We start from the raw sequence: 12,459 nt of genomic DNA, 5'->3' as shown, positions 1-12,459 counted from the left end.
ACAGTTAGAGTGATCAATGAGTGGAACAGGCTGCCACGAGAAGTGGTGAGTTCTCCTTCAATGGAAGTCTTCAAACAGAGGCTGGACAGACATCTAACTGGGATGATTTAGCGAATCCTGCTTTGAGCAGGGGGTTGGACCAGATGGCCCAGGAGGTCCCTTCCAACTCTACCATTCAATGATTCGATGATTCTATGAAATAACTAAATGTTGTGACAATTAGTCCGATATTGTTACCTTTGTCAGAGCGTGATGAGTGTTTCTGGAGAAAGTCCAGGATCTGGGCAAGAGCCTTCTTGTTGCAGTGAGTTGAAAGCTCCTCATCACATTCATAGCAACTGGAAAAAGAACAAAAAACAAACCACAATGTAAAACTATGATAACTGAAATGTTAATGACAAAGGTGATTATTTGTCAACATATTGCCATATGGAGTTGAAAACCTGGAAACTCGAAATTTGGCAGCCCATGTATTAATTTGACCTTATTTTTTGTGGAAGGAACTGGAGATTTTTAGCCACAATTAAAATAATTAGATAGAAGTTTAAAAAATATGCATAAAAAACAGTGCTCATCTCAACGACCCAGCGCTCACCTTAAAAGGGTTAACCACTACTAGGTCAACCCCTTCTTAATCTAAATGTTTGGCCCCGATAAAATAAAAAAAAAGCTTATACTCACCTCCCGTGTGCCTTTTCAGCTGACTTCCGCTTCATGTTCAATTCATACCAAGGCGGGGACAGTGACGCCAGCGCTGATTGGACGATAGGCTCACGTGTCATAACATCTGCACGTGAGCCCCGATACTGCGAGTGCAAACACTGCTGCAACAGAACTGGCACAGGAGGCGAGCATAGGCTTTTTTATATTGGGGCAAATCATTTACATCAACAAGGGGTTGTCCTAGGAGTGGACAACCCCTTTAAACATTTTTCTAGGAATATAATGGACTATCTTTAGACTAGGCCTTGTGTATGATATTGGTGGTGCTGAGCAGGATGGAAATATGTAGGCACAAGTTAGTCTCCATCTTTCCAGCCCCTGAGCCTGTTCTGTACATCTCTCTCGAACACCTGCATAATAAATATGAGGCCCCATGTAAGGTCAACCCCACTTGCATTGAATACATCATATAGTGTATTCCTTGACGTAGTCGTAAAGAGATATTTTCCTGCGGCCTCTCACCAGATAGGTTGCTTACATGCGGACTAGCAACCAATCACAGATTATGTGATTGACAGGAACAAAACAGCAATATATACAATGCCACTTTTCCTCTAAAAGAGAATGCCACCTCAGTGGTCGCCATTATAGTTTACGAGACTCTCGTGGGTACCACTAAGGTCCCATATTCAACAGATCTTGCATTTTAAAACAGAAGTCATGACACAGGTGTGAATAGAGGCTATAAGAAAAATAAAAAAAGGTGGTTTCATATATCAAGCTCCACACTGACCCGATGTATACAACGGAGGCTGGGTACCACAGAATATTGCTTCCCCAACATGTTACTTCTATTGTAGTCCCTTTTACTACTTTTGTGTTGAAAGTAAAGAAAGTCTTTTAACAAAAGGAACTTTGCTACACTAATATCACAGGTGATTTTTTTTTCGCAAACTAACTTATTACTTACCAAATAACCCACGTGCTGAGATTAACTGCAATGCAATGAGGCTCATTGTGTGGAGATCGGAAATGCTTCAAGGAGTGCTGGCATTCAGAGGTAGCACTGCAGCCCTAAATGTACAAAATTATATTCTAAGTTACATGGTTCTGCCAGTAAGAGTCCAGAAAGCTGAAATTTGGGGAATTGTTTGGTCAAGTTCTTTACCTGCTTTTGACATAGACAACAATGTGCTCTGGTGATTTTCACTATTAGACTTACAAAACTGTCACTATGTAGTCAAGGAGTCACAAGCAGAACATTTTGTATAATTGTCATCAATACAATTGTAGTGTAAAGCCATATGTTTGAAGTGGAAGTAGATGAAACTTACAATATTTCATTAAAAAAGGGGCCTAGAAGTCAAGATAGCTGTATTAGCACATCATCAGTACTGTGTTTATCTGTCTGGTTCAGTTATCGAAACAAGCCAATGAACCATTCCTTATATTACACACCACTGATTAGAAGCTGGTGGGTAGCAGGGCAGGGCTGATATCTCAACATTGAGACACAAAGTAAGTTTCACTTTTACAACCACGAGGACAGTCTCCGAGAAGTGTATTACAGAATCATCAATGCAATCGTATACCAGATATACATACTGGCCAGACCGCTGGCCTAAGTACTCATGCTGACTGCTACACAGATCTTTGAAGCGGGCAGCTTGGGTGCCTAGATCCTCTGTCAGAGACCAGAACTTACTGACTTATGACAGGAAAAAATGTCTTTGTATTACCCTTCTTTGAAATATGTGTGAGGCAGTGACCGGTGTCACAGGTAGGGGGTTGCCGTTTGTGCGCCCCAGGATACGCACGGAGGTGTACTGAGGCCACGAGTGGGCATTGCAGGCGCAGCCATGATTGCAATGGTGAAGCAGTGGCCGATGTTACAGGTAGGGGTCACTGTGTGTTCTCCCCAGGATGTGCACGGAGGCATAAGAAGGCCATAGGAGTGCATGGCAGTCACAAGTGTAGCTGTGACTGCAACGTAGACTAAAAATAAAATAAGAGCTAACCTTGGACATGCTAGTGTCCAAGGCAGATGTAGGGAAAACCTGCTCTGGGATGTTGTGTTATGAAACAGACTGCAGGATGGTAGTCGTGCAGTCCGTTTCATTTCAGGCCCGGGTTTTTCATGTGGCTGAAGGCCACAGGTTCCCTTTTTTAAAAGCCCTGCAGGAAAGGGTTTAGGTGTGTCAGATGTAATGTGTGTTGTTGTGCAGAGCAGTCGGCTTTGCAGAGCTATACCTGTGTGAGGCAACACTGGTCAGCGGAATAGCCTGGCACCCGCAGTGTAGGTGGATATCCTGTGCCCGAAGGAGGATTAGCATGTTTAACGGCTGAAAACAGGTGGATATGGTACCCGGCTGTAATCCGGAGGATATCAAGGACTGTGTATGGCTGTGAGTAAACAGATAGTAACATGGTGGTGTAGTCACCCACGGTAACTTGTCAGGGGAAGACTGGCGTGTTTAGTGACAACGATCTAAAGAATAGTGTGTGCTATGTGATGCTGTGAGTAAAGAGAAATTAAGAGTAAAGAGACATTAACACAGTGGTGCAGTCGCCCACGGAAACAGGTCAAAGGGAAGGCCAGCATGTTTAGTGACTGTAGACTAAAGGAAGCCGTGTGTTTATGTGAAATGGACAGTGATACGATGCACTACTATTATATGCACGTGTGTTAAGTGGACACTGAATATTATATGCACTTGTGTGAATTGGACTTTAATGCTGTGAAGTAACACACTAAAGAGACTTTGTGTTTGAAATTTGTGGGTCACTGCATAAGTGTGCTACCGTTGCATTACATATGCAACAGTAAAATATTGTAATAGTTTTGGGAATAACTGCCAGCATCCATATACACAGTAATATAAACATATGTAATATCTGATATGAAGCCAACAATGGAAGTTTCAAAGTGCAAGACAAATAGAAGTGCGTGGAAGGTATGAGACGTGCAAACAAGGTGTATGAGCCCATTGGTGGAGGTTACAAATAATCACCTAACACATTTCATGTAGAGTGCATGTAAAAGGAATGAGAACGGCTTAGTGTACAATTTGAAAAATTACAGAGACTTTAAATGCTTTATCATTTTAAAAAAAAAACTTTAATATTTTTCTTGCAAAACTGAATAGTGAAGTCAAAATTATCAAGCTGCACTATTGAGAGATTCTGATTTGTCAAGTATAGTGCAGTCATGAAGATCTTGTGTAGATCAATATCCCCAAATACAACCTGGCCACGATTCATAAAAGTAATTCAGCCAGAAATATGGCATAAATTGCTTTGAAAAGAAACAAATTTGCTACATTTTTGCACAACTCGTAGTTGTGCAAAAAATGTGCGATTTTGGCGTTTTCACGCCAATTTCTCTCAATTCCGCCAAAATGGGTGGAACTGCGACAACATAGGGGATTCACGGTGATAACTCATCATAATTCATGACAAGCTGTTGCAATCTCACTCACAAGGACTGGATTAAGCTTTCTGGATTGGCACACGGAGTTGAATGCCACTCGTTAGACGCTCTAGATTCATGAAGATTAGTGCACGTCTTAATAAATCAGGAGAATTAAAACTCAAACAAGCCTTTTCATCAAAACTGGAGCGCTAAGACATAGAAGCATTTTATAAAATAGGGCATACAAGAATAGTCATTACAGTTTTCTACTTTAACTGAAGTACACGTACAAGTCTATAGAAAATATACAGACATAGCTGATTTTGTTTGGCTAAAACTCAGCAGCTCGGCCATGCATGAAAACCCATCAAATCACAGGTCAGTGCAAAATACGTAAATCAAAGCATATTTCCAATGAGAAGCTGTGCTTTAACTATTACAGAAATGGTGAATTCACAAGTGCACCAAGTAATTTTCACCTGATGGCCGCATTTAAGGCAGAGCCAAACATCCACTGGAGGAGCGAATTCTCCATCCTTCGTCCTTCTCTCCTTCATGCAATCTGTGCATGAGCACCATACAGTCTGAGACACGGCTTTCTTAACCTGAGTCACATCTACTGCTTGGCTCACATGATGACAGGTAAGACCTGTAAAGCAACAAGAAATTTTCAAGAGCCACCCAACAAAACCGCATTAATGATGTAATAATTAAAACAAACTGTAACAGTGCTGCACTGTATTCATTCTTGCAAGTTCAGGACACATATTACCTCTACTACAAAACCTGTTTTGGTATAGCAGTAAGGAGACAATGCACTGTAATTTTTTCCTCCTTCAAGGGGTAGTCACATCATTTAAAAGGATGTTCGCTACTATATCCCATCACCATAGGATCATGGGGGTTCTACCTTTGGGGCTCCTACTGAACAACGAATGAAGGTTCAGCAGCAATGATCTTAAAAGGGTTTTTCCCACAAACAAAAATTCATTTTATTCAGCAGATCTTGGAATAATAATAATTTCCACATTTGGATGTGTGTAAATAAAATGTCCCTGTGCTGAGATAATCTTATGTACAGTGGGGAAAAAAAGTATTTAGTCAGTCAGCAATAGTGCAAGTTCCACCACTTAAAAAGATGAGAGGCGTCTGTAATTTACATCATAGGTAGACCTCAACTATGGGAGACAAACTGAGAAAAAAAAAATCCAGAAAATCACATTGTCTGTTTTTTTTTCATTTTATTTGCATATTACGGTGGAAAATAAGTATTTGGTCAGAAACAAAATTTCATCTCAATACTTTGTGATATATCCTTTGTTGGCAATGACAGAGGTCAAACGTTTTCTGTAAGTCTTCACAAGGTTGCCACTGTTGTTGGTATGTTGGCCCATTCCTCCATGCAGATCTCCTCTAGAGCAGTGATGTTTTTGGCTTTTCGCTTGGCAACACGGACTTTCAACTCCCTCCAAAGGTTTTCTATAGGGTTGAGATCTGGAGACTGGCTAGGCCACTCCAGGACCTTGAAATGCTTCTTACGAAGCCACTCCTTCGTTGCCCTGGCGGTGTGCTTTGGATCATTGTCATGTTGAAAGACCCAGCCACGTTTCATCTTCAATGCCCTTGCTGATGGAAGGAGGTTTGCACTCAAAATCTCACGATACATGGCCCCATTCATTCTTTCATGTACCTGGATCAGTCGTCCTGGCCCCTTTGCAGAGAAACAGCCCCAAAGCATGATGTTTCCACCACCATGCTTTACAGTAGGTATGGTGTTTGATGGATGCAACTCAGTATTCTTTTTCCTCCAAACACGACAAGTTGTGTTTCTACCAAACAGTTCCAGTTTGGTTTCATCAGACCATAGGACATTCTCCCAAAACTCCTCTGGATCATCCAAATGCTCTCTAGCAAACTTCAGATGGGCCCGGACATGTACAGGCTTAAGCAGTGGGACACGTCTGGCACTGCAGGATCTGAGTCCATGGTGGCGTAGTGTGTTACTTATGGTAGGCCTTGTTACATTGGTCCCAGCTCTCTGCAGTTCATTCACTAGGTCCCCCCGTGTGGTTCTGGGATTTTTGCTCACCGTTCTTGTGATCATTCTGACCCCACGGGGTGGGATTTTGCGTGGAGCACCAGATCGAGGGTTGATTTCTTCACTCCAAGCTGGTTGGCTATTGCAGATTCAGTCTTCCCAGCCTGGTGCAGGGCTACAATTTTGTTTCTGGTGTCCTTTGACAGCTCTTTGGTCTTCACCATAGTGGAGTTTGGAGTCAGACTGTTTGAGGGTGTGCACAGGTGTCTTTTTATACTGATAACAAGTTTAAACAGGTGCCATTACTACAGGTAATGAGTGGAGGAAAGAGGAGACTCTTAAAGAAGAAGTTACAGGTCTGTGAGAGCCAGAAATCTTGATTGCTTGTTTCTGACCAAATACTTATTTTCCACCATAATATGCAAATAAAATGAAAAAAAAAACAGACAATGTGATTTTCTGGATTTTTTTTCCTCAGTTTGTCTCCCATAGTTTAGGTCCACCTATGATGTAAATTACAGACGCCTCTCATCTTTTTAAGTGGTGGAACTTGCACTATTGCTGACTGACTAAATACTTTTTTTCCCCACTGTATGTGCCCCTACTGTGTACTGTGTAATGGCTGTGACTGACTGTGAAGGAACACGGTCCAATCATACCAGTATGGAGATGAGGGGCCATGCATATTAGGATAAGGAGGCTATGTTTACCTATCTGGATGGGGGGGTAAGACATGTATACCAGGATTGGGGGAGACACATGTATACCAGGATTGGGGGAGACACACGTATGCCAGGATTGGGGGAGACACAAGTATGCCAGGATTGGGGGGGGGGGGTGACACGTATGCCAGGATTGGGGGGGGGGGGGTGACACACGTATGCCAGGATTGGGGGGGGTGACACACGTATGCCAGGATTGGGGGGGGTGACACACGTATGCCAGGATTGGGGGGGGGGTGACACACGTATGCCAGGATTGGGGGGGGGGTGACACACGTATGCCAGGATTGGGGGGGGGGGTGACACACGTATGCCAGGATTGGGGGGGGGGGTGACACACGTATGCCAGGATTGGGGGGGGGGGGGGTGACACACGTATGCCAGGATTGGGGGGGGGGTGACACACGTATGCCAGGATTGGGGGGGGTGACACACGTATGCCAGGATTGGGGGGGGTGACACACGTATGCCAGGATTGGGGGGGGGGTGACACACGTATGCCAGGATTGGGGGGGGGGTGACACACGTATGCCAGGATTGGGGGGGGGGTGACACACGTATGCCAGGATTGGGGGGGGGGGTGACACACGTATGCCAGGATTGGGGGGGGGGTGACACGTATACCAGGATTGGGGGGGTGACACACGTATGCCAGGATTTGGGGGGGTGACACACGTATGCCAGGATTGGGGGGGGGGGGTGACACACGTATGCCAGGATTGGGGGGGGGGGGGGTGACACACGTATGCCAGGATTGGGGGGGGGGTGACACACGTATGCCAGGATTTGGGGGGGTGACACACGTATGCCAGGATTGGGGGGGGGTGACACACGTATGCCAGGATTGGGGGGGGTGACACACGTATGCCAGGATTGGGGGGGGGTGACACACGTATGCCAGGATTGGGGGGGGGTGACACACGTATGCCAGGATTGGGGGGGGTGACACGTATGCCAGGATTGGGGGGGTGACACACGTATGCCAGGATTGGGGGGGGGGGTGACACACGTATGCCAGGATTGGGGGGGTGACACACGTATGCCAGGATTGGGGGGTGACACACGTATACCAGGATTGGGGGGGGGGGGGGGTGACACATGTACACCAGGATTGGGGGGGGTGACACATGTATACCAGGATTGGGGGGTGACACATGTATACCAGGATTGGGGGGGTGTGACACGTATACCAGGATTGGGGGGGTGGGGTGACACATGTACACCAGGATCGGGGGGGGGGAGGTGACATGCATACCAGGATTGGGGGAGGGGAAGACATGTATACCAGGATTATACCAGGATGGGGGGGAGGGGAGACACATGTATACCAGGATGAGTAGAGGTGTGACATGTATACCAGGATTGGGGTGGGGGCAGGGTGGATAAAAATCTTGATTTTTTTAAAAAAATCAAAAAAATCAGATTTTTTTGATTTAAATCAGATTTTTTTGATTTAAATCATTTTTCTTTTCATAGACTTTAACCATCCCAGTAAAATGTCTGTTAAAAAAATAGGTTGTAAATTAATTGCCAGACTTACCACTAGTACTAGGCTCCTGGTGCATAAGAAGCTGTGGGGGTTCATTGACATTAGTTGTATCACTATCAACATCTTCATTTCCCTTCTGGTTGCAGTTTTCATAATGTGATTTCAAACGGCAAACAAGTCCTTGGATATCCTTTTGACAGTATTTGCACTTTGCTCTTGCACCTTTCTTTCCAAGATCTGCTGCTGGCATCTCAACAAAATGAACCCAAATAGGGTCTCTCTTACGACCTGCTGCCATGGCTCACACAGATCACTTATGAAGTTTGATTGTTACTACAGCCTGAGCCAAGCACTGCTGATGTTACTACAGCCTGAGCCAAGTACTGCTGACTATCCAACAAGTTTGGGCATGTCAACTGAATGCAGGGAAAAAGAAACTAAACCAAAACTGAAACCAAGCTAGAAGTGTGGAATTAAAGGGGCAGTATGAACAAAATGTGGAGGCTATTAATAGTTTATACAATTAAGACATGCTGCTTTTAAACACCTACCTATTGCCATATAGTAAAACAAAAAAGATTTTTACTTACTTTGGGGTCCCCCCCTCACCCTGGCGTTAGATCGTTGCCCCTAGTTTCGTCCGTGTAACTATGGGCGCACATGCACACTGCTCTCACTTCTCATTTTAATCGTGATTTATATTAAAAAAAAACCTTTTGATTTAAATCAGTGATTTAAATCATGATTAAAATCATGATTTAAATCGATCCGATTTAAATAGAAAAAAATCTTTTGATTTAAATCGTGATTTAAATCATGATTTAAATCGGCGTGATTTAAATCAATCCACCCTGGGTGGGGGTGACATGTATACCAGGATGGGGGTGTGTGACATGTATACCAGGATGAGGGGAGGTGTGACATGTATACCAGGATGAGGGGAGGTGTGACATGTATACCAGGATGGGGGTGTGTGACATATATACCGGGATGGGGGGGTATAAATAACAGGATGGGAGGGGCAATAAAAGTGTGTCATGGCCACATTTTTTTATTACTTGTTTTTCTATTTTCCCTCCTCTAAAACCTATGCGCGCCTTATAGTCTGAAACTAAAACCTATGCGCGCCTTATAGTCTGAAACATACGGTAATCACATCCAATTGTTGAAATTACTATTTTTCCAAGATCTATTGATTAAAATCAACTTTTGTTTGTTTCTGGAAAAACCACTTTATGTATCCCCTGCACAGCACTATACAATTGCTGCGATATCTTAATTCTCAGGATGGGTTGAGTCACTAAGGCCAAATACCACATATTAAAAAATTATGCAATATCCTAGTGATAGGACATGACTTTTAAAGATGGGAACATATCTTTAAACTGTCCTCATAGTTTTGATAGGAGTCATTTTGTAACACATTATCTAAATGGGTTTGAAACACCACATGGCATGGATAAAGTAACTGCTTTAAAGGGATTTTATGGTCTTCTATAAATAACAGTAAACCAATATATAATTTTCGAGTTCTTAAACTTTCTAATACACTTTAGGACTTACTCAATTGTTTTTGAACCTATTTCTGGAGTACATATTGTTCCAATAACGACTTATTTGTGGTGTATTACTTATTGAATTTGCGCCTTTTTATAAGTTTGCTTTACTTTGTTTTGCCTTTTTTTTTCCTGCAATACAGGCGTTTTGATTAACCAGATATTTTAGCCTATTTCAGCATTTGCGACTTTTTGAAATATCACAAGATTTTTTGGCAATAGTATCCCAGTAACCTAGTGGAGAGAAAAATCTGTATACATTTTCTTTTTTGCACTGTGACGACTAATGTGCAATATTTTCAAGGGTACCTGTCACCAGTTTTTACCAATGAAACAAAAAAAACCCATCTTTATCCACTGTTGTACAGCCATCCATCAACCTGTATACAAGATGCTTCCCCCTGCATAACACCTATAAAATACCTTTAGTAAGTCTGCTGTGCCATACACCAATCAGCACAGCCCAGTCTGGTGGGCATCGCTGTTCTGGCCTCCTCTATCAGCAGAATCACCGTCCTCCTGCCTTAAATTATGTGGTACACGCATCCTACGTCTAATAACGCACGTGTTGACTTCACTTCCGGTAAATGCGCTGGCGCAATACAGGACTTTGCTCTTAGTAACAGAGCAAAGTGCACCTGAGTTTTAACTATGCAGACAGTGGCGTACATAGAAACAACAGGGCCCCAGAGCAAAAGTTCTAAATAACCACTCCAATCTCACCCCCCGCAAAAAATAAATAATTCTACAATTAGGTCCAGAAATATTTGGACAGTGCCTGAATCTTTGAGATTTGGGCTCTGCAGGCCACTAATTTTGATTTAATATGAAACAACTAAGATGCAACTGAAGTGTAGACTGTCAGGTTTAATTAAAGGAATTGAACAAAAATATCCTGTGAAACATTTAGGAACTGCAGCCATTTTTTTACAAAGCATCCTCATTTCAAGGGCTTAAAAGCAATTGGACCAATTAACTTTACCATAAACAAAATGTTCATTTATAATACTTTATAGAGAATTCTTTGCAGGCAATGACTGCCTGAAGTCTGGGAGCCATGAAACCAATCACTGGGTTACTCCTTTGCGATGCTTTGTAAGGCCTTTACTACAGCTGACTAGTAGTTGCATGGTTGTGGTTCTTCCTGCCTTAACTTTTGTCTTAAGCATGTGACATGCATGCTTGATGGTGTTGAGATTTGGTGACTGACTTGGCCATTGCAGAATATTTCACTTTGCCTTAAAAACTCCTGTGTTGCTTTCGCAGTATATTTTGAGTCACTATCCATCTGTACTGTGAAGCACCGTCCAATCAACCTTGTTGTATTTGGTTAACCGGAGCATAAAGTATAGCCCTGTACACTTCAGAATTTATCCGGCTGCTTCTGTCTTCATTCACATTATCAATAATCACCAGTGGGCCAGTGCCATAGGAAGCCATACATGCTCATGCCATCACACTGCCTCCACCATGTTTTACAGAGGATGTGGTGTGCTTTGAGCCATTCCAAGTCTTGTCTATACTTTCTTCTTGGCATCATTTTGCTACAGGTTAATTTTAGTTTCATCTGTCCAAAGAATGCATTTCCAGACCTGGCATGGTTTCTTTAGATGTTTTTGGCAAAGTCTAATCTGGCCTATTTTTACAGCTGATTAATGGTTTGCACCTTGTAGTAAACCTGTATTTGCTTTCATGAAGTCTCCTCATTATCATACAATTAGACGCTGAAACACCTCCTTCTGGGAGACTGTTCTTCACTTGGGTGGATGTTGAGAGAGTGTTTTTCTTCACAATAGAAATGACTCAGCGATCATCCACCACTGTTTTCAGTGGACGTACTTGGCTTTTTGAGTTCTCAAGCTCACTAGTGTGCTTTTTTGCAGAATGTACAAAACTGTTGATTTGGCTGCTACTAACATATCTGCTATCTCTCTGATGAATTTCTTCTTTTTTTCAGCCTAATGATGGACTGTTTCTGTCCCACTGAGTGCTCCTTTGTTTGTATGTTGTGAATTCACAGTAACAACTTCCAAACTCAAATGCCCCACCTGGAATCAGCTCCAGACCTTTTAACTGTAGAACTGATGATGGCTTAGCATAGGAATAGCCCATTTAAGAGCTTTTGAGATAATTGTCCAGTTACATTTGGTTCCTTTAATAGAGACATCACTGTCTCCATTGAAGCTCACAATCCAAATTCCCTATCAGTAGGTCTTTAGAGTGTGGAAGGAAACATGGGGAGAAAATACAAACTCCTTGTATGCAGTTATACATTACATAAATAAGTGAATGTTAGCCATTTATACATAATTTTTAAAGACTGGTAAACCCCTGAGAGACCTGCTGTCACCACTTACATAAAATCTATACTCAGCTATCAACCCTCCCTCACAAATAACTCAGTGTACCATGTAGAGTGGCAGATATTATGGACACCATAACACCTTTCGATAGGTAAAATCAATAACATATTGACTATACCGTATTTTTGGGGTGTGACTTTTAATCCGAATGGGAACACATAGCAACAGGCGTACACAGAACTGAATAAAAATATAACTATTAAATATTTGGATTCA

The 12,459-nt window shown here is 42.7% G+C and overlaps 1 protein-coding gene across 3 annotated transcripts in view; it reads right to left on the bottom strand.

The window, feature by feature from the left end:
* The window catches only part of USP45 (ubiquitin specific peptidase 45), a 234,746-nt gene that overhangs the window by 204,095 nt on the left and 18,192 nt on the right, over nucleotides 1-12,459 (bottom strand). For all 3 annotated transcript variants that reach the window (XM_073589507.1, XM_073589508.1, XM_073589506.1), the window contains 3 exons: nucleotides 4,555-4,724; nucleotides 1,634-1,737; nucleotides 238-338 (listed from right to left, as the gene is read on the bottom strand). In XM_073589507.1, coding sequence (XP_073445608.1) covers nucleotides 238-338; nucleotides 1,634-1,737; nucleotides 4,555-4,724 — 375 coding nt within the window. The remainder of the gene's footprint in view (nucleotides 1-237; nucleotides 339-1,633; nucleotides 1,738-4,554; nucleotides 4,725-12,459) is intronic.

This window comes from Dendrobates tinctorius, unplaced genomic scaffold, assembly GCF_039654945.1.
Source record: "Dendrobates tinctorius isolate UK_male_01 unplaced genomic scaffold, ASM3965494v1 ptg000111l, whole genome shotgun sequence".
Classification (NCBI taxonomy): domain Eukaryota; kingdom Metazoa; phylum Chordata; class Amphibia; order Anura; family Dendrobatidae; genus Dendrobates; species Dendrobates tinctorius.
This window is presented reverse-complemented; position numbering and strand designations above follow the sequence as displayed.